We start from the raw sequence: 27,394 nt of genomic DNA on the forward strand, positions 1-27,394 counted from the left end.
CTAAATATCGTGTTACTGTACCTCGGGTTGAGTGCACCGCAAGGCGTAGTTCCTTGTAATTTACTAAAATAATTCGCCATACTTTGACTCGGAGGGAGTTTTCAAGAAGACGAACACGAAGATGAAATGGAGTGAGGACGCTTGCCGTGAGTGATGGTTATTCCCGCGTGGAAAAGCGAGTCCGCATAATGGGACTAGGGTTTATTTCTACCAGCTACCAACAACTACCAACAACTAACCTGGAGGTGTCCTTGGACCAGGCATTCGAGGAAGCTTGAGCTAACAACAAACAGTGAAACAGGTGAACGACCACCAGCGAATATTGCACCGCAGCATATTTGGCGTACTCGGCGGGCAACGTCAGAACATGTGGGCAGCGGATGAGCAGCACGCTCCAGTTTCTCTTTCAAGGAGGAGGCATCTCCACTTCAGTGATCTTGTACAGTGCGCAACACCCTTGTCTATAACACTGAGTTCAACTTTGATTGGTTACCTCTCAAAACTGCGGACTCAAACTTGTCACAAAAAACGTTGAGGTCAAAATATATGGTCGAGACTTCAGAATAACACAATAGTTTTCTTCAAATGCTTTTCGGCCGAGGCAAGATACGGCTGTAAGTACGAAACCTGTGTTATAGACAAGGGTGTTGCCCTCTGTACACGGCCGCTGCGTGCCAGAAGTGCAAGCGTGGTTGCCCATCGAAATCTGTGCACGCTGTCTGCGATTACTGGATTTGTGATTCCAGCTGGATGGAGGTACATTTAAAGACAAGAAGTGGCACGTTAAGAATATCCTCTCAGACTTCGGCGCTTCCCATTGATTCAAAATGTGTAGCAATGAGCGTATTCCGAAGGGAGGACAAGGTATTAGGTGTTGTATAACGATTTGCTTTAAGCACTTGAAGCAACGCTCCGTACGGCGCCTTATCGTCAGTCGCGACAAGGGCAAGTTTCTTGTGGAAGACGTCACCAGGGTCAGATGTACATGAATGCGAGAAGAAAAATTTCATATTCGACAAGCCTGTTGACAATTGGCTTGTTGGGTTATACTTACAAACGGAGGGCTGATCCCTCACGATGTACCAACATTCCTCTACGACCTAGGAGTTTTTCGATGAAGTGGCTTTGATTTCAGATATAGCAAATTACTGCTGCTTCATACATAGATCCACCTAGACAAGTAAAAAAGATACGCGTAAGCGCCAGTACAAATCATACAATGCGCGATAAGATAGCATTCCAACGGCGGCAAATGTACACATTATATCTGGATATATATTTTCAGGCATGTATTGTCTGTAGGAAGAAATCTCGCGACAGTTCATTGGTCACGCCATGTAGGAGGCATTTCGTTTTAATGTTGCTGTGGGGAAAAGGAGGGGAGGCGTTAAACGGCCTTTGTTTTGCTGCGAGTCGTTATGAGAGTAGCACTGCGTTCGTTTCCTGCCTCTTATGACCGACGTCACTGCATACAAGTATAGCAAGGCATTCCATTCTGTCCTTAGCTATAGTAACGCTCTTAGACGCATCGCATGCGACAGAACTGGCTGCGCGAAATGGTAGCATACAATGCTCCTCCACGCCTGGACTACATTTCTTGCATATAGCTGCCCTAGCGAGCGGTGCCGTTGGGAGCATTTACCCCAGCCTAAACGGCTGGGCGCTGACTATCTCTGGCAGTAGCGCCCTTGATCAACCAGCGATATCCCGCCTACTGTCCAGCCACGTCAACTGGAATCTAATCTGTTCAACCGACGGCTTCTACGCGCTTCAGTAGCAACGCGCGCGTTCTTTGTTGAGCAATGTCCTGCTCATGAGGTGCCTATAGATGTCAATGCTTGTGTTAGAGATGCCTGTCAGGAAACAAGTGGGCATGGGAAAAATCGTCTGCATCGTGGCATTTGCGTTCGCAGCACTCGTGCCAGGTGAGCTTCAGCCTCTATCAATGAGTACTCTGCGACTGTGGGTGGCCGATAGATGGTTGCATGCGGCAGAAGCTGCACTCTAAACTCAAGATTCTAACTGCCTTCGCAGCTGGATTCGCGTTGGTCAGACAGAAAGCCCCTGGATACGACAAAGTGCCTGTTTCCCATTCTTAAGCGCTTCTTTCTTTTAAAATCTCAAGTAATCATTACCAACTAGGTAAAGTTCCTCAAGCATTAAAATTTTAGCAACCTTCTTGCGCGCCCCTGCGAACAATAATTGTTGTTAAATGTTTTCTTGTAAAAAGGAAGCAACATTGGCTTAAAATAAGGAGCAGGAAGAGAAGGGAAAGAGAACTACAGCCTCTCTAGGTGGCCCGTCTCCTCGGTGAAAGCTAGGAGCGACTCCAGGACGACGCTGTCTGTGTCCGGTGATGAGATGGCATGAATGCCAGGTAATCCAGACATGGTAACGACAATGGGCAAATGTGTTCCCACTCCGCATGAATGGGGCGAATAAACGTTCACCTTCTAGCCCTAGAGTAGGTTAGGTTAGTAAAACAGGGATCTGAACATTAAGCTGTCAAATAGTTTGCTTCGTGTCATTTGCTCAGATTCAGCGTCCCTCGTAAGGTATTCCATGTATGGACATGCATACTGAGGCCAGCTGCAAAACTAAAGCACCGGCCTCAAAGGAGTGCCGTCTTGAAGGGTTCAAAATTCGTCTACCGAACGGAGCTACAGGAAATGCTCAAAACGTGTTTCCTGTTGTTTTTTTTTTTTTCGGAATGGAGACAATAGGCATGCAGTGATCTAGTGTTAATTAGAGATATCACATATTCTGATCCGAAAGAGGAAATGGCAACTATCTGATCATACGGGAGTCCGTATTTACGACTCAGCCTTCTAGCTCAGAAGAGAATGAGTTGAGACGTTTCTTTTGGGGCAGTTCAAAAATTCAAGGTTATTCCGCCTTGCGTTGCGGATGGTCAGCGCAGTCGTAAAGTAATTTTTACTGAATAAAGGTGGTCAGAGTAGCTTTGCTGCCGCTATGATATACACCGCTCGGCATACTCGAAACTGCATACACATTCTTGGATAACGTAAATTCGATAATCTTAGCGCCGCTGAGTAGTCGGTTGAGCCGCATCGGTGTGGCAGCGCAAGCAAAATGCTCCAAGAAACGCGTAAGCCACTTCGTCTTGATTGGTTAATAATTATGAGGCTTAATGCACCGACGCCACACAGGCGATGAGGCGCGTCGTAGTGGAGGGCTCCGGGTTAATTTTCACCACCTGAGGATCGTTAACTTGCGCCGAAATCTCGAACACACGGGCGTTTTCGCTTTCTATGTATTCCCTTCTATGTATTCCCTTCCTTTCTATGTATTTCGCTTTCTATGTATTCTATGTATTCCCGGCCGCCACGGCCGGGAATACATAGAATCCGCGTCTTGAGAACCACTTCGTTTTCAGTCCCAACAGGTCCACATTTAAATCATCGACTGCGGTCACAGTGTTAGTATCACTGCCCCTAACAAGTCGTTCTGCAATTAGTCGATCGTCCCTCGACATCATTTAATCTCAGCAGATGGTCTGGAATAGGGAGGTAGAGATTTTTTTATTCATTGGGGAGAATCGGAGCTCAGCACCGTTAAGCATAGAGTCTACAGATTCCACACACTTGATAATTTTAGACGTCTCCAGCGTCCGCCAGTGCGGTCTGTGCGAGACCTTTACATAATGACGAGACAAAAATAGTGAAAGTCGAAATGGGACAAGGGAGTCTTTCTGGTTTTCTGTCGCTTGTTCGGCCGGCAGAGTTAAAGTTTCTGCCTCAGCGGATGCCTCCTTCGGCAGCAGCCACCTATAAGCAAGCAAGCATGCAAACAAACAAACAAACAAACATAAAGGCAAACAAAAAGGCAAACAAGCAAAGCAATAAACAAACAAACAAGAAATCAAACAACCACGCTTAACTCTGAGAAATGCGTCGCGCTTCAAGGACACATGGATCAAGTTGGCATTGCAGCAAGGTGTTTTAATGTGAGGGCGTCGAAAGATCCTTTCTTAATAAAGTTTTCTTCCTTCTTCGAAAGATGAACGGAAACCTAGCCTAATAGAGCTTCGCTGTTAAATCCCACCATCATCATCATCATCATCATTGTCGTCGTCGTCGTCGCCGTCAGCCGGTTTACGTCCACTGTAGGATGAAGGCCTCTCCCATGTTCCTCCAGATATTCCTGTCTTGCTGTGCCCTCGTTTTAAGTGTGAATACACTTCATAAGCGACCCCAAACCATCCACCACCGGCGGCGGCGTCGGCGTCCGCAGTGATCCTCTATAAAGAAACAGCATCCGGCGCCAGGTTTCGATCCGCGGACTTTGCGGCCGCAGCGCGACGCTCTACCGATCAAGCCACGGACGCGACGGTGATATCAGTGTTGACGCGCCTTATATCTTTAACGCATTCAAACTACGTCGTCAGCGGCGTGCGTTGGCGACTCAGCGGCGTTATAGCGGCTTGATAACTGCGTGGTGTACACGTGATACTACAAACCCGATGGAAGAGATGGAAGAGAAGGCGGCGAGGCGGTGGGCTGCGGGGGCCGAGCGCAAGCGCTGCAAGCGGGCCGACAACCGTGCATTCGCACTTTCACATTCTCCCCCTCGGGGAAATGCGGGGGAATTTTTTTTTATTTGGATATGTCTATTTTTGTTGCTTTTATTTGCAAGTTAATCGCTGTGGAGTGCTGCATTCAATTGTCATTATCAATGTTCTTTGTTCGTGCTACGGTTTTATGTAGTACTTTACATTTTTATTATTACACTTTTGCAGTTTATATTTAGAATTTTACAGATTTCAAGGTTTTAAATGCTAGTTTTGTTTTTATTAGTTTCAGGGGTTAATCACCTTAGCGGCTCTGGCTGTCGGCGTCTCCTGTCGTCGTCGTGGTTTCATGAAGTCACGGTACTAAAACACCGGGACGCTCGTTTTCCAACGCCTCGCGCCACTTCTTCGCATACTTCATAGCATACTTCGGCGTGTGACACCAAGAGAACTTACGGCCAGTATGTCTCTCATTTAATTGCTTAAATCCGGTTCAACGCAAGAGACGGCGCTACCGCCTCAGCAAGCGCTCGATTGCTCCTCCCACGGGCGCTACTCCGGCGCCCAATCAGCTTGCGCCGTGTGTCAAGAGAGAGGTTTACAATCTTTGAATACATTTATACACTGCATGCTTCGCCCCTCCCCATTTTTCACGTCAGTGGAAATGGCCCGGGATTTTTTTTTTGTTTGTTTGTGTGTGTGCCTGTGTGTGTGGCAATCGCAGTTGTAGCGGCCGGGTGTCAGCCGCGGGACTACGGCCACGGAAGCGTGGTGTGCGTCTGCAATGCCACGTACTGCGACTTCATCGGGGAGCTGACTCCTCCTCCTTTGGGAACGGCCCTCGTTATCGAGAGCAACAAGGCAGGCCAACGATTCGTCCGGACGACGCTGCGGCTGGGCGAAAGAAATCGTACGTTGACGAGATCTTACAACAGTTTTGCAGTGTCCAGTTTGGTGTATGTAAATAAATACATTTTGATTTGTGAAGACAGTAATAAATGAAATTTATCTCTTATAATAGGTACTTACAGTGTCGTGGACAGCCTTGCCATTCATATTCTCTGAAGATAATAGACAAAAATAAATGGACCTGATCATATGGTTACGCTTGCGTATTAATGTGCGCAGTATAAGTGTATGCTCACTTTTCTACACCGTTGAGTTTGATTCTGAACGCTCCGAGTGCCTAAGCTCCACCCGGGACGATGTCGGGAACCTTCTGGGTGTCCTAACAGTGGACTGCTGCTTCGTTCAGTGTTGTTTGCGTATGTGCCTTCCGAAAGCGGCATTAACAATGCCGCCTGATTTTTCACCACGCTCTTCTACGCCTTCAACAGGTTCAACAGAAAATGAGACTCTCGTGCTGGTCATCGACCCCTCCAAGACGTACCAGAAGGTGTTCGGATTCGGTAGTTCTTTCACGGATGCCGCTGGAATAAACATAAAGTCACTTCCAGCCAACATGCAGGACGACCTTCTCAAGTCCTACTACTCAGACCAAGGTAACTAGCTGTTTCTCAAGTCTATGGCATATTAAAAGTACAGCTGGTAACATCACGATAATCTCGACAAAACAGTACAAAACGTTTACAGGCTTTTGCAGACTTTTGGGCGCCATTGTTGCGCTATGGCGAAAGCATTACGACCGACAGCAATAGGCAGGCGTTGGGAAGAAATGACGTAATTTTTTGTGACAGGAACACAGTGCCATTTCATCTCACTTTTCCCTCAGGGAAGAAGAGACATGATCGATGGGATAACGAGCCACTCCTGATGAGAGGACACCGCCGTTTCTACGGGCTTGTCACTCACAAGGGGAGTAGCATGCATGAGGAACAAGTTCCCTCTACGTAGGAGGCGCAGTCGCTCCCCAGTAAAGTGAGCAACATCACGAGGACCGAGACAGCGGTCTTGCTCATCATTTTGATCCCGCTACTCTTTCAAAGAAATGAACGACACAATTTCTGAAAAGCGGCCCAGTAATTTTCCCAAAACTAAATAGTAAACACAAAAGAAAAGTCGACGACCATTCTAACGTTATATCACAGCGGGCTTTTTGGCACGTTCTCTCTGCTGTTGCGGACGAAAATATCCAGTTCCCCTACGTAATCGCATATGAAGCTCAAGGCGATAGCGTTTTTGGGCCCGTTAGGATAATCAGATTGACATCGTCACTTCGTGCCAGTTCCGCACTTTTGTGCGTGTGTTTGTGTGGGGCCATTGTGACGCTCCGCATACTTTTGGTCCTCTTGCGTGTGCAATGCTTCCGGCCGCGGGCGCTGAGGCTGTTCAGGGTCTAATTCTTTGATTTTGCCTCCGGAAAGTATGAAGAATAAGCATTAGGTATCTTCATTTGATTTATTCGCATTGCTTACGCTATCACTTAAAAGCCAGCGCGATACCTTCGAAAAGGGATTTCATGTTTCTTTGACCACGCTTTCGCTAGAGAAAAATGATAAAAAATAGTTCCTCAGTTGGTGTTTCACACTCGTGTTTTATTGTTTCCAGTTTTATTTATTTATTTATTTATTTATTTATTTATTTATTTATTTATTTATTTATTTATTTATTTATTAGGGGCGAAGCTCCTTAGGGCGTGGGTCTGTCGATCCTCGACGTATGTATGTAGCCACCTCTAGTTTAGTTCTTGGATTGTTTACTAGATGGCGTGGCTACCTCTAGTTTAGTTCTTGGATTGTTTACTAGATGGCGGGGAGCGTTGTAATAAAATCCGTTCGCTGTTGGCGCGCGCTCGGAGTCGCCCGATGGATAAGGCTGCAGATGTGCGAGCCCGCGAGGCAGAAGCGCTCCGTGAAGCTGCGCGACGCCGCCGCCAAGATCCTGCCGTACGAGAGCGGGAGGCCGAAGCGTGTCGTCTGGCTGCGCGACGACGCCGCCAAGATCCCAGCGTTCGAGAACGAGAGGCCCAAGCGTCACGGCAACGGCGCGAGGACCCTGCCGTACGCGAAGCGGCACGGCTGCGGCGCGAAGAGGATCTCCAAAACGTCAGAGAACGGGAAGCGGCGAGAAAGCGCGCGTATCGGCAGGCAGACCCCGATGCAGTGAGAGCTCGTGAGGCGTCTGCAAAACGCATCAGGCGAGCTCAGCCCCAAGGTGCCGACGCGCGGTTTAAGCGAGACTTTCTAGACGTTACGTTCGGACACAGATGTAGTGGGCGAACTTTCACTGAAGAGTCACTGTTTTACCGATGATTTCCCCTCAGGAGCTTCGCCCACTCATCATCATTCACCCCGTGGATATGCTGTGAATTTTTTTTTTTATTTATTGTATTTATTTAAGAACATGCTGCAGGCCATGGAGGCCCAAGTAGGTGGGGAATAAGGTGGTAACAATATCAGTGATACAATAACACAAACAGCCAAAGCAGAAATAACGAAAGGAAGTAAAAAACACTGGTCGCCAGGCAAAACTAAGCAGGACCAACTTAAACATTTGCTTGTAATAAACAAAGAAAGTTAAAAACATTTCTGGCTGTACTGTTCCAATCAATAATCGTGCGGGGGCAAAAGGAAAATTTAGACAGATGGTAGAAACGAACATTGGGTTAAGGGCAGAGAATTGGAATGACGACCACGGCGAGTAGCAAGGGGTTTCATTTGATGATCAATTATGAGGTTTAACGCGCCGACGCTACACAGGCGATGAGGTGCGCCGTAGTGGAGGGATCCGGATTAGTTTTGACCACTTGGGTATCTTTAAAGTGCGCCAAAATCTCGAACACACAGGCATTTTCGATTTTAGCCTCCGCCAGAAAAGTAGCCGCCGCGTTAGGGAATCGAACCCGCATACTTGGGCTCAGCAGCACAATGCCATAGCCACTGAGCCACCGCGGAAGTAGCAAAGTGTTTCAAGAAGGGACTCCTTCCCAAAGTAAGTTTCAGGCAATAAAATAAATACAATTTAAGGCGGAGAAACTGTCTTCCGGACTCCAATGTTTGAATTCCGTTGTTACGCATCCGCTAGGGAAATAATCTGTGCGATGAAATCTAGAATAAACAAACCGAACAGCTCTTCTTTGAATCTTTTCTAACAATTCAATATTCTTTGTTGTGTGACGGTCCCAAACAAGGCAAGCATATTCCGGTTTAGGCCTAATAAGGGTTGTGCACGTTAGTAATTTAACATTAGGTGTGGCGTCTCGAAGCTTATGCTGAAGTAAACATAATTTACGAAAGCTAGATGAAGAAACATTAGAAGCGTGAAAATTCCAGCTGAGATTATTCGTTAAAGTTATGCCCAAATATTTATATTCCTGTACTTGGTTTGAGGGGTTTCCTGCGAGAGTACGGAAATCGATGAGGATTCCGTTTTTTGCTGATGCCAAGGGTGACGGTTTCTTCCTGGTTTAATACCATGCCCCATTCGATTGCGTAAATTAATACATACGTATGTTTATTTTGTGGCTTTTCATTTGTTACCGAGGTAACATAAACGGAGGAACACATGAACCTCAGGAAAAAGTTGTGAACTGATGGGTTAATAAGTCTTCGTCGAAAATATCAGAAGCCCATTGTTAAATAAAAAAAATTCACTGAAGTTACAAACGATTGTGAAACACTGAGCCCTTGGCATATTAAAATGGCATAAAATAGAGCCCTTTAGTGCGAATAGACAGACGCTTGGGAAAGTTCTATAATTTGCGAGTGATTATGAAATACAATGACAAAGCGTTTTTTATTTGATTTTGTTTCTTGGCGAAACCAAAGGGAGGCCGAGACTATAGAAGACTAAAGGGTGCCTGACAGAGGTCTCAGCCACCCGATTCACAGTGTCAGTAAGAAAAGTGATGTTCGCAAATTTAAAAAAATGTATTCATAATAGCAGAATAGCACAAAAGCACAGCCATAAATACATATCCTATGTATTATACAAAGCGTGGGTCTACAAATGCACAGAAATATCAAAGTATACAAAGTCTCTCTCCCTCTCTCTCTCTCTCTCCCTCTCTCTCTCTCTCTCTCTCTCTCTCTCTCTCTCTTGTACGGCAGGAATCGGGTACACCATCGGGCGGATTCCTATCTCCAGTTGCGATTTCTCAGCGCGCCCGTACACTTACAACGACTCTCCCGGAGACTTGGAGCTCACCAACTTCACGCTCGCCCAGGAAGACTTCGATCTCAAGGTATCTTGTGCTGCAGTATGGGCTGTAAAGGAGCATAAAGGGGGGGGGAGTAGGAAGTGGAGGATGGGAGAAGTGGGAGGGGGGGGGTGGAATGGCGGAGAAGGGGGAGTAGAGGAAGTGATAGATAGATGTGACTTGATTAGGAAAAGAGCTAGGAAGGGAAGGTTGACTTTATTAGGAAAGGTAAAGAAGGAGGTAGGGGACGACAACAGAGCGGAGCAGAAGAGAAAGTATAAGGTAAGTCAAAAAGAAGAGGACGAAAGACATGAAGGGAGAGCAGGAGAAAGAGAACTCGGGGGGGCCAGAGGCGGCAGTAACGCTATAATTTTTAGGCGACCACTTCCTTGGAAGCACGAACATAAGCGGAAATTTTTTATCTCGACATCGTTTGGCCACGAAATATGCAACGAAACCGTGGTTGGTTGATTGGTATGAACACAGCCTTGAGCGAACATGATACAGCTTTCGCTGTCCCTTCTTCCCACATTGAAGGCTGAATTTCAGCGATTAGATCATGTTTAAATATTTGGGCCTCCGGTACAATCCCTCATATTTTGCTCTTCAGATCCCTTACCTGAAGAAAGCCATGTCACTGTCGAGCGAGCCCGTGTGGTTTATCGCCAGCTCGTGGAGTAGCCCAGCCTGGATGAAGGACAGTAACGCGCTCACGGGACCTGGGATCCTAAAGGGGAAACCCGGAGGTCCTTACTACAAGTCCTGGGCGAAGTACTACGTCAAGTGAGCAGAATGGGCACGTAACGCTCCCCGCTGGCGTGTCCCAGTCGCGCACATTTGGTCGCCGGAGCAACCTGATATTAACAGCGGAGCTGTTGTAGGACCATCGAGTTTTTTTTTTTTCGTAAGTCTGCTGAAGGTGCTGCGTCACGAAGAAGTAGGAGCAGGTTCCCAGACCCGCCGGCGGCCTCGCAGAAACTGCTTCCCAGACCCATCGATAGGGGGCGCAGTGGTCTCGCAGAGGCAGGTTCCTTTGCCCTGCTGTGCCTGTAAGGTATTTTGGTGTGGATGATGGTTGGATGTTTATAGCGCAAGGCCAACTGGGGCAAAGAGCGCCAAAACAATGTAAGGTATTTTGAATAAATGAAGAAATAAATAAATAAATAAATAAATAAATAAATAAATAAATAAATAAATAAATAAATAAATAAATAAATACTGAGTTAGCGTCACTTACCCCCTACTGAGTTTGGAGCGATTATACAGACCTCCCGTGCGAACAGCTCCAGTAAGTGGGATTTATCGAAGTTTCACATTTAGGGGCATGAAAAAATCTTGGGAAACGAAGGGGGGAAGGAAGAGACAGTTACGGACGAGTAGATAACACAGCATATTGACACGGCATAGTCCCTGTTAATGAGAGAGATCACAATTGCGCTTCTCGTCATTCTGAATAACAAGACCCTGAGCCCGTTGAAGACAGCTGACCCACACATCAGCGAAGAGCAGTAGAAGGGGAAGAGTGTGCGCGTGTGCGAGCTTGTTGCGTACGCGCGTGCGTGCGTGTGTGCTACGTGTGTGTGTGGGGGGGGGGTATTTATGAATACACCGGTCACCTTATTCTGTGTTCATATCAATTAATTAATTGTAATTGTAATTGCGTATACACGCATATCAGTATGAACAAAAAGTTTCCCAGCAGCTTCACTGGCGTTTCTGACTGTTGACTTTCTTTGCTCATCCTCCATTTGTGTAGGACGGTGTACAGCAAGTGCTACCCGTACGAAGCATGTAAATTGACCTGAAAAGACTAATAGTATAAACCCTCCCTCCGGGTGTCTCGAGTCCACAAGTCCTTGTCTGTCTGTATCTGTACACTCGCGCAGACATGCGCTTAAGTCATTGCCGCAAGTACTTAAAAATTCATTCAGTAAGTGCTTATTCTATGGACAAAAAAAAGTGTACCGCGTATCTGCTCACTTTGCTGCAAATGTCAACTATACATCAAATGAAAAGCTGATGAGCTTGGGTGTATCCAACACCTTCGAAGAAATCAGAGAGGCACTCCTCATCTCGCAAAAACAACGCCTAAAAAAAACAAAAGCTGGCAGGGCAAATAGTGGGGTCCCCCGCGGACGTACACTCGATTATTGACAAAGTGGACATGAGCAGAGAAGTACGAACACGGCTGAAAGTGCTCCCCCCACCTCGAAACATGGACCCCTGCCTGCACAAAGAGAGAAGGATAGCACGAGTAGCCTTCCTACGGAAACAACTTGAAAACAAAAAAAAATGTCATCTACACCGACGCTGCTTTCTACAGCGGGAAAAAGCCTCCATAGTTATAATTGATCACGAAGGAGCCATCAAGGATTGCCCCACGCTAAAAGATACCACTGCCGACGAAGCCGAAACTGGTGCTCTCCTCCTGGCAATAAGGTATGGGCAGCAAAGAACCAAAGCCTCCAAATAGTCACAGATTCCAAAAAGGCTACGCAAAACCTTATGAATGGAAGAATTCACAAGCGACTTAAAAAATTGGAGCCGAAAATGTCGAATCAATTCCACCGCATTGTCTGGACTCCTGGACACGAGGAGCTGGAGGGAAACGAGAGGGCCGACCAGGCTGCGTGCGATCTTACAAACCGTGCGGCTAACAGTCCTAGCCTTCTGCAGCCCCTCCCAAGTGGCTTTGGCGAACGCCTCACTGTCCAAAGAGGTGAAGCAGCCCTTTTCCCCAACCCGGACAAGAACCTCTCTGGCGCAGAAGCTCAAACGCTGAGGCAAATCACTTATCCTAACAAATCCCGGCTATCCAAAATGTTCCCTCAAACACACACAGACGCATGCAATAAATGCGGAAACCCTTCCAACTTTTTTCACGCAACATGGGCCTGCCCTACCATTTGGCCTTCAGGAAACAACCCCACAAATACGGTCGCGCTATGGGAGGCAGCTTTGGCCAGCTCCGACTTCGGGATTCAGAAGGACTTAATTCTTCGAGCCCGGAGAGGAGCAGGAGAGTCTGGGGCCCTGGAAGGAGGGCACCACCCCTAAGGCAATCGCGCCACCTCCTTTTTTCCTAATAAACGTTTCATCTCTCTCTCTCTCTCTCTCTCTCTCTCTCTCTCTCTCTCTCTCTCTCTCTCTCTCTCTCTCTCTCTCTCTCTCTCTCTCTCTCTCTCTCTCTCTCTCTCTCTCTCTCTCTCTCTCTCTCTCGTCAAAAGACGATAGTCTTCAGCCGCCATTGCCATGTAAATACCTCTCTTCTCTGCCCCGCCCATCTTTCACGCTCTTCCCCTCTCGTTTCGCTCCTCCCACGATAAAGACGGTGGAGGTTTGCGCAGGTGAATTCAATTTCCCCGCGTTACAGTGCTCGCGCGCCACCCATTTGAACCTTTCGTTACTTTCTGGTAATTGGAATGCCGCCACAAAGTATGGGCTCGGCCGCGAGATCTTTTTGTGTTTTTAGGTCAAAATATTGTTTTCAACTCGTATTTTTATTTGTTATCGCAAGTATCAAGCGCACATCTATTTTCAGTTAACACTGAGTATGCATAGTGCCAGGTATACATTGATGTTTTGCCTGAAATATGTCTAATGTTTTGCTTTCACTCACCAATGTTGAGAAGTGTGACGTATGGGACCAGATTTAGTCGTTTGGAAAAGTTTTGCCTATATAAATTATCGTTTCAGAACTCTTTTGACCAGTTTGCTGAATCCAGGGACAGACAGACAGACAGACAGACAGACAGACAGACAGACAGACAGACAGACAGACAGACAGACAGACAGACAGACAGACAGACAGACAGACAGACAGACCAGATTTTTTGGATTTAGGTACCTCCACAAAGACTATCGTCTTTTATAGGTGAGAGCTGCTTGAGGTTACTCGATTCTGAAACGCACTTCTTTTCTACTGTGTCTGCCAAGATTCTTGCAGGAGTACGAGAAACATGACATCCCCATTTGGGCTTTGACAACGCAAAACGAACCCACAACGGGCTATATGCCTCGTTTTCCCGGCCAAACCCTGGGCTTCACGCCCACCTCTCAGAGGGACTTCGTCAAGTTCGACTTGGGACCGGCGCTGAGTGCGGCCGGATACGGACCGGGAAAGCTTCAGATCATGATCCTCGACGACAACCGCTACGTTCTTCCGCACTGGGCAGACATGGTATAACAGCACGTATATGTAAATAACAACGTGCAACCACACGATTAACTTTTAGCAGCAAAAAAAATCCTCTAAATTGTTTATCCTAAATGATTTCCCTTAATGTCAACAGATCGCATTGTCGGACCTTCACCAGCTGACGTGGGTGTGTAGTCATTTCACGCTCCAAAGACAGGAATTTTCCATCCAGTCCCCCAAAACACGGACCCTCTGCACCTTTCAAATAACTGCATTGATTTTCTGAAAGCACACGGCATTTATAGCATGCGAGGTGGCCTTGCGAGATTAGTGTATTCTGGGGGTGACTACCCATCCCGAGAAGAGCTTTAACACCATGGTCATGACGAAAAAGGAATGCTCACACAGACATTCAATTGTCTAGGGAAAAACTTCGATTATTTCCCCATTCCTTCCTTCCCATTTCCCATGCACGCCCTCCGGGCCTGCCTTCCCTTCAGTAAAGGCTTGAATCAACCAATCAATCCTAAAGGAACTACAAAGGCTGCAGGTCCACAAATCTGAAGTTGTCGTCGCCGGCCGCGCGGTAAACTGGCTAGAGTGAACGATGCAGCTTCAAGGTCACCCATGGGCTGTGGCCATGTTAGTTGGAGGAAATGAGTGCTCGGTCTAGGTCAACGCCCACAGTTCGGTCAACGCCCACAGGATAAAAAGTTTCGTCAGTTCGCGCGTAGGACCTCCATTACTCAGTGGAATGCACCAGACTTTGTGCATCCGCGCCTCCATAACCAGGACGCTCTACTCCAGCGCCGTCTTCCGTGTGGGCTGTCTCGATCACAGTCTACTTTACTTTGTAGACTGTGGTTGAGAGTGGCTTTCACAAAAGCCTACTCCTTCCTCATCGGGATGGCCAGTAGTGCCCAGTGCGACGCCTGCGAGGTTTAAGAGACAATCGAACATGTGCTTTGTCGTTGCCCGCAGTATTAACCAGAAAGACGTCTTTTGGCCGCCGAGCTCAACCGATTGGACAATCAACCGTTCACACTAGAGACTATTCTAGGACATCGACCCCTACAATCTACTTCGGAGAAAGCAACAAAAGCCATTTTGCGTTTTATGAACGAAACAGGCTTAGCCGAAAGACTATTGTGCCCGCCACCCTGCTCCTTTCCCCTCTTTTTTGCCTGCCTTCTCTTTCACCCCCTGCGCACTCTTTCCCCAGTTTCGAGTAGCAATCCGGGCTCTAAGCCTGGATAACCTCTCGGCCTGTCCATTTGCTTTTCTCTCTCTCTCCGTCAGGCAAAATGGCATACGACACAGTAGTAGACGGATAGCGCGCTTCCGTTGGACTCTATTTAAGATAACAACAGCCATCGTAGACGGCAACCAACCGGAGGCATACAGTCTGCCTTCTATAGAATGATATTACTTCTTCGAAAAGAAGCCAGCCCTCAGTCCTGCCCCAGACGGCGTAGTTCAAGTCCAATTGCAGTTCGCTCGGTGGGGGAGCTGTCTGTACATCCGTGAAATTTGCAGTCAGTGGGTGTGCAAGCGTGCTCCAGATATTTCTGGAGCACGCTTGCACACCCACTCCTTGAGAAAGAGATAAGTAGAGATAAGAGATAAGAGGGATGCGCGCCGCTAATGAATACCGCAGGCGTGAGCCCCATGCGCGCCACTGATGTCCATGTTCACGTCGGGCACAGGCGTGCGTGGCTTCGGTGCAGGCTGGAGGTGGGTTGTTCCACTTGTGTGCTTGAGCATAGTCTGGTGTGAACGCATCGCATTTGTAGCGAACGTCACTCAGCTTGCGATATGTTTACGCCGAGGCAATAAAGTTAATAGCCCGAAAAAAAATGATAAAGAAGTAGCTGATGGTTAATCAAAACTACATATTATGCGTGCGAAACGGGAGCACTATCGATTTAGCCACCCAAAGCAGACGGCAGAAACATGTTGAGAAGAATGGCAAGTACTCGTGCTTAGCATCATATACAGTGGAATCTCGTTGATAGGATTCGGCATAATACTTTTTCGGCTTAATACGTATTTCTTTTTGTTCCCGACCAACGTCCCTTAGAAATAATTCACCTTTGTTCGTTTAATACGACCACATTTTTGCCGAAAATTGGATAGTACGACCACGAAAGTGGATCTTGACCGACATTTCTAGAAATCTTACGTTTACTCTTCGCTATACTAGCTTAAACCGCTTTCCATAAAGGCACGATCTGTACGTTGCGGAGCCGTTGAGGCCGCGGCAGTGCCGGTTTTGCGGCGAAAACATAGCTGCCAGGCCGCTCCGTTCAATGATGATCATACGTCGGGCAATACACTGCGCCATCTTGCGAAACGTATCATAATCGTACCGGAAGACGTCCTGCTTACATGTTTCGAGAAAGTTAGAGCGGTATGAGTCAACGTCGAAGGGTCAGTTCTACGCGAAAAAGTTGAGATGTCCGCACTCTTCTTGCACCCGGCGGATGGATTCACCGATTTAAGGCACGACACGAATGGTCGTACAAAACAGCGTCCATCCAAATGAAAAATACCGCTAGCTTCTTTTTTACGTTGCAGAAGAATGTAGACCTGGACGTTTAAAAGAAGAAAGTGCCTCACAAATTGACCAGCAAATTCAACGTTGCTCAATAAAAGTGAGTTGCTGACGGAGTGTGCATATTTTCCTCCTTTTCTGAACCCCTTTGGATAATACGATTTTTCACATAATACGTTTTATTTTCCGGTTCCCGTGAAAAACGTATCAACGAGATTTCACTGTACAGTGCCCCAGACGCTGGCGTCGCATGAAACGGTGCTGAATTTGGCTCCGTGTACCATCAAAGTCAGCAGAGGAAGTAGAGTCCCGGTCTCATAACCTTTTGTAAATGACATTATCATTCTTGCCAGATACACTGAACTTGCATGAATATTTCGACGGTATACCGCGGATAAGTTGGGTTGAAACGCAACCCATTTTACCTCTAAAGCTGCCAGTACCCCTTCATATGCAGGTGCTCGGCGATCCCGACGCAGCGAAGTATGTCCACGGTGTCGCCGTGCACTGGTACGTCGACAACATATTCGGCCCCTGGGTGCTGGACAAAGTGCACCACAGATTCCCGGACAAGTTTCTTTTCGCCACCGAGGCCTGCGTGGGTTTCGCGCCCAGTGTGTCGGTTGGGCCCATGCTGGGAAGCTGGGAACGTGCTGAGCAGTACGCCAAGGATATCCTCGAGGTGGGACCACGTTCCCTCTTCCACGCTGCGTGGCATCGTAATCATCGTCGTCCTCCCATTCTCATTATGATCAATCGGTGTTTCTCTCTGTCTTTTGCAAAAGGCCTGCTTTGGTTAAGTACTTCTCATCATTGCCCCATAATTGAAGTCGAGACTCCCGAGACCGCTCCCTCGGAAACTGGAAACGTTGTATCATCGTCTACGGCTGAACTGTGCATACATAAAAAGAAATTGGCCGCGTATATCTGCTCCTTTCGTTGCAAATGTCGACAAAAGACAATAGTCTTTATCGACTTTTGTCAAGTAAATGCCTCTCTTCGCTTTCCCGCTCACCTCTCATGTTGTTTCTCATGCATCGCGCTCCTCCCAAGGTAAAGACGCCAAAGGTTTGCTTAAATCATTTTAAATTTACCGCGTTCCACTGCTCCAGGCCGGGTGTGTCGATGACAACGCTGCCGTACTAGACGCGCGTGAATCGAGGCGCCCTACTTCAACGTTGATAGAACCACGTTTCCCTACTCCGCGTGCGTTCCAAGCAGAACGTGGAACCTATCTAGTGGAACCCTTCGTAACTGTTGCAGGTTGATTTTTAAAAATGGCGCCAGAAGCTATAGTGGCGCGGGCGACAGCAGGCGACGGCGGAGTGAATTCTTTTTCTGCAGTTGATGAAGTATTTAATTTCGCAAAAATCAAGCATGTATGATTTTTAATGAAGGAACGCTGCATATATCACTTCTGTAATTATTTGTTGTCTTATATTTGCGTAATGTCTTGTTCTCCTTCAGCAATGTTGACAAGCATGAACATTACACCAGGCTTAGACGGGTAGATTTAGTGAACAGGCCTTGTTTTACTTTGGCCGGGTGGCTGAATCGAGTCACAGACAGACAGACAGACAGACAGACAGACAGACAGACAGACAGACAGACAGACAGACAGACAGACAGACAGACAGACAGACAGACAGACAGACAGACAGACAGACAGACAGACAGACAGACAGACCAAAATTTCTGTGTTCAAGTAGCCCAAGAAAGACTATCGTCTTTAATAGTTACCTGTTTCGCCTTGGAACTACTCCATATCCGCACTGTGATAATTGTTCTTGTGTGGAAACAGTTGAACACATTTTATTAGAATGTGCCTCCTACATGGAATCATGATCCCACTTCATTGAAAACATTGAACATCTGGAACAGGGACCGATAACTCTCAACTTATTTTAGGACCATGGATTTGTCCCTCGAAGCAGCGCCAAGCTCTACAGAGTCTGTTCTCTTATTTGGATGACATTGGCCTAATTTCAAAATTGTAAATTACGTGGCCCAAGCACCGACCATAAACCAAATTTGTAAAAGTTCGTTATTGCGCCAAGTCCACGACAGCTTTTTTTTTTTCTTTTTCTTTCCTGTCCAGCTCTTTCTTGGGCCTTTTCTTGCCTATCCCAATACCTCAGCAGAGAAGCATGTAGGCTACTGTAAAGGCCGGTAAACCCCCTGTTTTTTCAATAAAGAGCCTTCTCACTCTCTCTCTCAGTCACAATTACTGACGAATATTCGCATACGTCGGTCGGGGAAATATCGACTGCACATGAAGCGTATAGTCATGTATGAAACCAACAAGAAGTCGAAACGCTGCCGGCCGAACCATTTCGAGGCAGCATGGAGTTACTGGGGAATCGCTATTGCAGGCAGAGAGGCGTTTCTGTTTGAATACATTGAAATATATCCGTTATCTTTGTCCGGAAGTTGTTCGCTGAACAACTGAAGCCTGTAGCCGTCCCGAGCCAGCGCTGGCTACAATCCACAATGGTACGAACGGCTCGGGAGAGCACAATAAAAGAGCACATAAATATGCGCTCTTTCTGCATTGATAACTATACTAATCGCGTTTGCAAAGTTGGAGGGAGAGCAGATTCCCTTGTACTATGTAGGAGCCTGCGCTAGATAGCGTGAGTGGAGGGTTTCCTTTAAAAAAACTGTCAACTTTTATGGGCAACGATAATAATTTCAGTATTGTGCTAAACTTGTGTCTTGTGTACTGTTTGTACCCTTTAAATGGTTTTTCTTGTTTGTTTTGTTTTGCCATAATAAATTCGCAGGACCTCAACCACTGGGTTACCGGCTGGACTGACTGGAACCTCGCCTTAAATACGAAGGGTGGCCCCAACTGGATTAAAAACTTTGTGGACTCGCCGATCATTGTGAACAATACCGCTCAAGAGTTCTACAAGCAGCCGACGTACTATGCATTGGGCCACTTCAGGTGCCGCGTCAATTCCGACTTCTCTGAAAAGAGTGGAAACACCTTTGTTCCATATCATGCAGCTGCAATTTCAATCGTGTGTCTCCCAGATGCCCTTACACGAGTCCGAGAAAAATATTGTTGAGCAACGACGGCAACTAACACGATTTCCGCTCTGCTCTCCCCGCAGCAAGTTTTTACAACGAGGCAGCGTCAGAATTGGCTCGCGCTTGGAAGAACGGTGGCCGACACAAGGAGCGCCAGCCAAGCTCCACTACGCTGCTTTTAGGACACCTCGCTCCGCCATTGCCGTAATCGTCTTGAACATGTAAGCCGCTACATTTTCCTGCTAGAGCTGTTGACTTTGCTTTGGGCATATTTGCGTCCCGTCGCCAACGGGTACGTAAAAATTTACTGCTCGCGCCCAAACCTTTCAGCAGAGAGCTCGGCAAACAACAGTCGGTCATCTGGGAACTTTCCTCGAACCATAAATTGTTCGAGACAGGCGCCGAGCCAACGACCCCGTTACGTTATCCCAGGAAAGTGTAACGATATATTGACATGCTCGTACGCACTCGCACACACACACACACACACACACGAGCGCACGCACACACACGCGCGCAAACACACACACACACACAAACACACACATGCGCGCACACACGCACCCACGCACGCACGCACACACACGCGCGCAAACACACACAGACACAAACACACAAACACGCACATACACTGTCAGCCACACACGCACTAACTCACGCCGCACCGGTCAACCTTCGTTAGCCTTTAGTGTGTGTGCGTGAAAAACAACTACGTTTCTTCAAGACGTTTTGTGCGTGTGTGTGTGTGTATGTGTGTGTGCGTGCGTGCGTGCGTGCGTGTGTGTGTGTGTGTGTGTGTGTGTGTGTGTGTGTGTGTGTGTGTGTGTTAGATTACGGGCAATGACAGGGGATAAGGCACAGATTATATCATACTCGGAAGCTTTTATCTTCGCATACAGGATATACCTGAAATTTAGGCAAGAACCTTAAAATCCTAGCGATACAAACCACGGACAATAATCCAATTTACTGTTTAAGTGAACCACCGCGGTGGATCAGTGGATCAGGCGTTGTACTGCTGAGCCTAAGGACGGGGGTTCGATCCCCGCCGTGGTGGCTGCTTTTCAGATAGAGACGAAAAGCGAAAACGGCTGTGTGTCGAGATGTCCGCACGTTAAAGATCCTCAGGTGGCCGAGATTATTCCGTAGCCCTCCAGTAGGCTGCTACTCAGAGCCCGAGTGTTGCTTCGGTGCGTTAAACCCTCAGAATTTTACTATTTAAGTGACCTTAACGCATGATGTACTACCCTTGAGTTTCGTTTGCTGTGCAATATTAACCTATACCACTTCTGTCCGTGTTCCAGGGACGACAGGAAACGCACTATACGGATCAAGGACCTTTCTGGCACTGGCGGCATCGAAAAAGTCATCAATGAGCGGTCACTAACGACCTTTCTTTGGCGGCCTTAAAATCTCTCCCAAAATAATTAGTGACGCCTGACTTTTTTTTTTCTTCCTAAACCATCTTCCGCGGGCCTAGAATGCAACGTCCACCATTTAAGAGGTGCGCAATTTTTAACAATAAGAAAATTTGGTTTTAGCCATCTCATCCACTGGAGAATTCTAAAAAACTCTAAAACCTCCGTTACCGTGGTCAGAGTTCGGTAGCATTCCTGATAACTCATCGGTGTAATCCGATGTATTCGACACGTGTTCACGTGTGTTATACACAGCTTGGCCCGGTGCACATTTTTTTAGCACGAGAGCGAGAAACAGTCTTTAAGCCAAGCCAACAAGAAATAGGAAGACGTGTTTCCATTGATAGGCAACGCTCAGACGCGGTGGGCATGTGAGGAGCCGCCCGTTTCCTACGGGAAAGAATGCCTAGCTAGCAAGAAATAGAGGGGCGCCTCTTTCTTGTTGGTAGAAACGTTCCTGACGTTGCGCTGTGCCGCCTCTGAGGTCTGCCTCGGCTCACCAGTGGTGTTGGTGTTTGCATGAGATAGGCATGGCCAGCAGTTGATCGTGCGGCAGAACGTATAAAACACCTTAGGTAAATGTAGAAAGTTAGTATCGTTTTATGTCGTTTAATTTACAACCCAAGTTAGTTTAATTTACTGATGTTCACTTTACTTTTACGCGTTGTTAGCGTCATTTAATATCTCATGATAGTCTTTGTATGAGGAGTGTATGATAAAAAAAATGAAGGAAGCTCCCGCTAACGCGTAAGACTAGAAGGCAGCGAAGCTCTACGCAACCTTTACGACCATCACGACGGTTTAAGCCCACGATTGCAGCGAAGAAGCAGCAAACGCTTCAACGACCTTTACTCTATCTTTGTTGCTATAAGTGTGAGCTTCCGCCAATTTTTTCGGAAGTGATAATCATCGTGCATCGCCTTGGAGGGGTGTACGCTATGACGTGTCATTCTCGTACCGAGCAAGTGTTACCACAATTACGGCGAAAGCTGGATGTTTCCTTTCTTTGCCAGTCTTGGCCAATCTCCCTAAGTGGGTATGTTTGGCTTCACAAACGTGCGCCGGGGACGCTGGGCGGTGGCCGTGGAGCATGCACACGTGAGCGGTCGGCTCTTTCTTGGTATTTTTTGAACTGCGTGCACCATACACAACCGATTTGCTCAACAGCTTCGCTGTTAATAAAGATATCTTAACCTGGGAAAAATTGTGAGCTGTGTGAATGCTTTTAGTAATTCTTGTACGCATACTTATCTTTAGCACAATTGTAACCTTGCTAAACCGAGGGTAACCAGGAATCATCATGATTAGCGTAGAAGCCGCTCCCCTTTATCTTGCTAATTTCGAATTCCCCGCGTGAAACGACGGTAAATGCTTATGATGTATCCTGCGTATGTCGCAAGGGAACCGCGCTTTTCAGTAATAAGACATTTTATTAATCAGCATCTGTTACGGCCGTCGCCTTAACAGCTGCAGCATTTATATCAAGCTGCTTTAATTATCCAATAGCCATTCTGTACAATCAAAACAACAAATCAGCCAAATGACTAACTTGGACAATCACACGTCACACTTCCGACCACTGGGTATAAAAGAACACTACCGATAGACTACTTTCCGGCCACTCAAGCCTCCTTGCAATGTCACAAATCTTTAAACACACCGAATCCCTTGAAGAAGTCCGAGTGAAACCCACCGAACAGCTCGCAATCATCGCGATCATCGTTGCTGTCAGCCACGTCAATAGCCAGTGGACTCGCCATGCAGCCAGGTGTAAAACGCCCCATCCGACTGCACAGATAGCACATCCTCTCAAGCACCGGGCAGCCTTCAGAGCCGTGCACAACGTTACACGTGCGGCACTTCGACCCTTGCTCCTGATTCTTCAGACGCTTCCTTCGAGAACGGCGTGTTCGAAAGTTGGGGTCGATGTCCTTCTCGCCCAAGCTTATTCTGGTCGTGGTCCCATGGTCAGCTGTCCTACACAGCTCTTCAAGCTTTGCCATGCTCAGATTCCGTTGACTAAGCAGGAGTTCGCGAAAATCGGCGTCGCGTGTGCCGAAGATGAACTGGTCCCTCACCATGGCTTCTGCGAACTGTCCGAAGTCGCAGTTGTCAGCCTGCCGCTTCAGCGCTTCCAGGAACGCGTCCAGCGATTCTCCTTCCCGCTGCGTGCGGATACGAAGCAGGTACCTCTCGTAGAGGTCGTTCGGGGGCTTCAGGCCGTCGTCGTCCGATCCGCTCGTGTCCGAAAGGTCATCGACCTTCGATTCCTTGTTGTTTCCGACGCTGGAGGTTGACGAGATGCCAGAAGAGTCACGACGGGAGTGGCCAGCTAGCGACGGTGCGTCCTCATCAACATTTCCGCTGAGCTTCGTCATCTTCGGATTCCATTGGGTGTAGAGGCTGAATCCTCCAGGAACGTTCTCGGCCTCGGCGATTTCAGTTGCTAGAGATGCTAGCTGCAAAGCCTGAAGTGGGTCCATCGGGGCTGCATCAGTCGTACGCCTCCGCCGTCGGAGACGCGCTCCTACCCCTAAGACGTTGATACAACTGTCTGTGCAGCGCAACAGAAACTTTCGTCTGGGAAAACCACCTTGTTATATAAGCTCCGTTCGAACCGGGCCAAGGTTTCTTTTTTGGCGACGGTGCCTGAATCAGCAGCCGCAGGTGCGTGCACGTACGACTGGCCTCCAAATGGTCGAATAACAGAGGCTGAGGCGGCAAAACCCTGAGTCTTCCAACATCGTAATAGTGAGACACGGTCTGAAGTGCACTGCCTTGAGAACAACTCTTCGTATGCCGTTTTGCACAAAAATAACTCGGGCTGCAATCTATACCGTCATCTCACCAGCGGGCGTCCCGCGCAATATTTAGTCATTGAAGCAGCAAAAAGAAACATAACAGCACTGACCTGCTTGCAGTGATTCCAGATTGCGATAAAGATTGTACATAGCGCGCTCCTTGCGAATGTTGCCAATAGGAGAGATAACCTGGCACTGTCTTCGAAAAGCAAGCTCCTGGCAATATCACTAGGTGCACTCCACACACACGCTGACGGACACTGCTCTCGTTAGGCAGAGGCACGAACCTATAGATAAGGAATTCTGGCACAGAACGCTTGAAACGCGCGAGGCGATTGGCGAAATGTCTCAGGCGTTTGTCGAGGAAATATAACGTAAAGCGATTCTCCTTCACACGTCATTTGGCAGTTTCAGCATTACATTTTTGCAGCCGATGGGTGCCCACATAATTTTTCTAAATTTCATTGTATAGTCCGGCATAACAACCTTTGGCTAAGTTCAGAATACGGAAAAATAAACAGTCATGGCTGCCGACACGGAGAACGGGGGAACAATGTGTATCTCTTCATTTTATTATTTAAGAGCTTGTCAATCGAAACTCCCGTCTGTTATACGCACTTCATAATTTTGCGCGCAATTTATATTTTGGAGCAAACGCTAGGGCAGAAATGGGAAGGCTTGCCCCATAATGCCCTCGTTTTTATTGCAATGGTACAATATTTGCTCTGTGCCTTTTTAGGTACATTACAGACACGTTCGGCATATTCTGGGGGCGGATAATGCTGTCATTTTACTGCAGAAATAAGCGCCTTCGTTGCGTCTTAGTGTGATCAAGCTGCATGAGACACAACTCGCACGCTCAAAACATTATTTTTCATATCGTTAACTAAAGATTGCCGTGTTCAAAATTAATCTGTAGCCGAGCTCCGCGGCGCGCCTCAGCGCCTGCGTTGGGTCGGTGCGTTAAACCCTACAATCAATCAATCAATCAAGCAATCATATCCGCGCAAAGATAACGGCAAAACTTCCGCCAATAGTGGTGAACTCGGTACGAGCTTTTTCGCTCTTGTACCGAACGAAATCGGGGACGATATCAACAAAGTCGCGCAAACTCGCATACATCGAAGAAGGTGTACACAAAACAGTTTGCAGAGGTCGTTACCCGAGTAGAGGGCTAATGACCGCGATTAGCGTTTTCAGCCCCTGTCCGAAGACCGACACCGCCCGGCTTGACAGGCACTCCGGAGACGCCGTCACTGAGTTCAAGGTTGACCACATGAATATGGTTTCACTGCCGCCGTCCAATTGGGAGCGATCGCAATCTTCGAAGGAGCTTAACCGGCCCTCAGATGTTGACTGCGATTGCAAGTATCGACGTAGAGATCGCTCATCTCAAGGGCATGCCCAGGCAAAATAGCGGCCTGTATACTCTACCGCGGGCGTCTTGAGCCGTTCAGCTCGCAATCCCGAGGAACGGAGCCTCCGTCCGCGGTAAACCTACGTCACTCCGCCTCACTGTACATGCGAGAGGATTGACGGCCCGCTGCCAAAGTGCCAAGGCCGTTGTGCTGTGCTCAGGAATAGGCGTTTTTAGAGCCAGTACGGGGTAAAGTCCTGCCAGAAAGTACGGCATCAATGGCAGAATCCCTGGAAAGCTTCAAAGAAATTAATTTAATTGTACAGTGTGCACCTCGCCTTATAGAATTTAAATTAGCTGGATGGGATAAAAGTGTAGTTTATTATTATACAGAATAAAAAAAGATATCAGAGGGTATCGCAACTTCGCGCGCAAAAGTGTTGCAAAATTATGTCGTGGAAACATTAACATTATTATTCTGTTAATTATTATTATATTTATATATATATATATATATACACATATATAAGTGAGCTATTCTTCAAAGTAGCTTGTAGACGCTGATATGCAGACAATTGTGGAAACGAGAAACGAACTCCAGGACTTGGTGTTATTGAAGGCGAGAGATGTCACAAGGCTACCTTCATCTTTGTCGGCCACGCTTTATGATGGGGGATAAAAATATGACTAAAAATGCGCAAAAGCACCAACCTGTAGGCGGCGTGAATTCGTCAGGCACGCACTTTGGACTCTCCACGCGCTTACTAGCGGGAATAAAATACCGCTTACCAATGCTACTGAAAGCCTAAAATCGCACTGTGTTGGCGCAGTCGTAGTATAACTGGTCACCTCTGCTCAGCAGTTCGGTAAGTACCTATCTTTCTAGGCGAACAGGCTCCCTTGTAAGGAAGCATGGACGAATGAACGTTATAGCTTTTTTAGCTCCTGCTCGTATTTCCCATGTTTAGGACAATGACTGATCATCAAAGAGCACCTCACAACTATAACAAAATGTCAGCTAAGGAGAATCCGTCCTGTAGCTGAGAAGTTAAAAACAGGAATATTTTAACTACATGCGACTTGTCACAAGACTGCCTCCGGACAATTGACAACGCAAACGTTTTAAGCCGAAAGACTGTCCCATACGTAAAGAAAAAAACTTGCATGGAGCATACGCTAGCGCGAAAGAAACACCACGCTTCTCTGTCAGGAACATTCTAGGAGTGAAGACAAGATCGGCGTAGACTGCAGTCCCGCACATGCTTTGCCGTTGAAATAAGCATGGACGACAATCGCTGCTGCTCCTTTGATGAAATGTTTGACGTCCCCACCGTTTCAGGGCCACAGGAACCGATTTGCACTCATCGGCATACGCACTACTTTAGTAAACGGGCAAAGACCGGTCTTCCAGTCTGTAACACAAAACCAAATCCTGGCAGAAAGGGTAATCAATAGGGCGGCGCTGGGCCCCGTTATCTCTCGCGGCATCTCTGCGTTACGAGTACGAATATATCTGGTTTCATTTGAATGGCTGATTACTACTTTAGGAGGATCAAGAACATCAATTTTTAACCTTTAGCTTCGTCCAGGTTCGAACGGAACAATATTGTGCCTGCTCCTAAGGCACGCCTGATTTCTGAACTGTCTCGCACCCTTTCCTCAGACAAATTGAAATAAACTGCAGAATCCGGGACAAGTTAAGGCTCCAGAAGAAAGCGTATGAGCGTCCTTATAACGTTGAAGTGCCAGGGTGCCGAATATTTTATTCCACGTCGTCTCGCCGCTGTAGCCGCGAAAAGCCGCGTTGGTGCGAATACTCAATTGTTTCATTTCAAAGGCGCAAGCCGCGACAAAGACGCGCAGTCAGAAAAAGGGCCTCCACTCGTGCCGTCACGGAAGAATTGAGGAGGAAGAGAGCGGAAGGCAGGCCCGCACGTGTGCGACAGCGTGAAGAGATGAATGCGGAGAGAGAAGCACACAAGCACACACACGCCACATCGCTCGATCACGGCAGTGAAAGCGCCGGATGAAGACGGAAAAATAAATGATGCAGACGAGTGCCAATAACACCCCGACGGCCCGGGAAGAGCAGACGACTATTGTCGATTTCCTTTTAAGCCGGCGGAATAGCTCTCGCTGCCGGCTCTTCCTCTTCCTACTCCGAGAGCTGCGGCGGGAAAGTAGGCCCCACCGGGAGAACGGAAAAGCCGCTCTCTCCCTCCCGATGTTCTCAATTCGTGCCGACAGGAAACACCCCCGTATGGCAGAGCACGGCACCGACAAAACCGAGATCTGGAAAGAGTGAATACGCTGCAGAAAGGGAGACAGAGCAAAACTGAGAGAGTTACTCCTGCAGCCGAGGTGTCACGCGACGGGGCCAGTCACGTGATACCTCTCCCCTCGCCCAGAAAGGATACAGAAATGTCGGAGCTCCGCGTTAGATGCCGTACCCTGCGCTGTTGGT

The 27,394-nt window shown here is 47.6% G+C and overlaps 1 protein-coding gene across 1 annotated transcript; it reads left to right on the forward strand.

Moving 5' to 3' along the window:
• The first annotated feature begins 1,067 nt into the window (after nucleotides 1–1,067).
• On the forward strand, nucleotides 1,068–21,966 carry Gba1b (Glucocerebrosidase 1b). The gene is made up of 10 exons (XM_077699745.1): nucleotides 1,068–1,925; nucleotides 5,256–5,441; nucleotides 5,869–6,033; nucleotides 9,541–9,674; nucleotides 10,240–10,412; nucleotides 13,566–13,809; nucleotides 16,779–17,003; nucleotides 19,105–19,268; nucleotides 19,438–19,575; nucleotides 20,659–21,966. The coding sequence occupies exons 1-10, from the start codon at nucleotides 1,829–1,831 to the stop codon at nucleotides 20,762–20,764; spliced, it is 1,632 nt and encodes a 543-aa protein (XP_077555871.1). The 5' UTR covers nucleotides 1,068–1,828; the 3' UTR covers nucleotides 20,765–21,966.
• Nucleotides 21,967–27,394: the final 5,428 nt, after the last annotated feature.

This window comes from Haemaphysalis longicornis, unplaced genomic scaffold (assembly GCF_048455015.1).
Source record: "Haemaphysalis longicornis isolate Haplotype H1 unplaced genomic scaffold, Haemaphysalis longicornis Haplotype H1 scaffold_2, whole genome shotgun sequence".
Taxonomy (NCBI): Eukaryota; Metazoa; Arthropoda; class Arachnida; order Ixodida; family Ixodidae; genus Haemaphysalis; species Haemaphysalis longicornis.

Excerpts from the sequence above, each read along its gene's own strand:
- Gba1b (XM_077699745.1), top strand. The coding sequence starts at position 1,829 with ATGTCAATGCTTGTGTTAGAGATGCCTGTCAGGAAACAAGTGGGCATG. Across the intron at positions 5,442-5,868 it reads GCGGCTGGGCGAAAGAAATC|GTTCAACAGAAAATGAGACT; the intron begins GTACGTTGACGA and ends CGCCTTCAACAG. Across the intron at positions 10,413-13,565 it reads TGGGCGAAGTACTACGTCAA|ATTCTTGCAGGAGTACGAGA; the intron begins GTGAGCAGAATG and ends GTGTCTGCCAAG.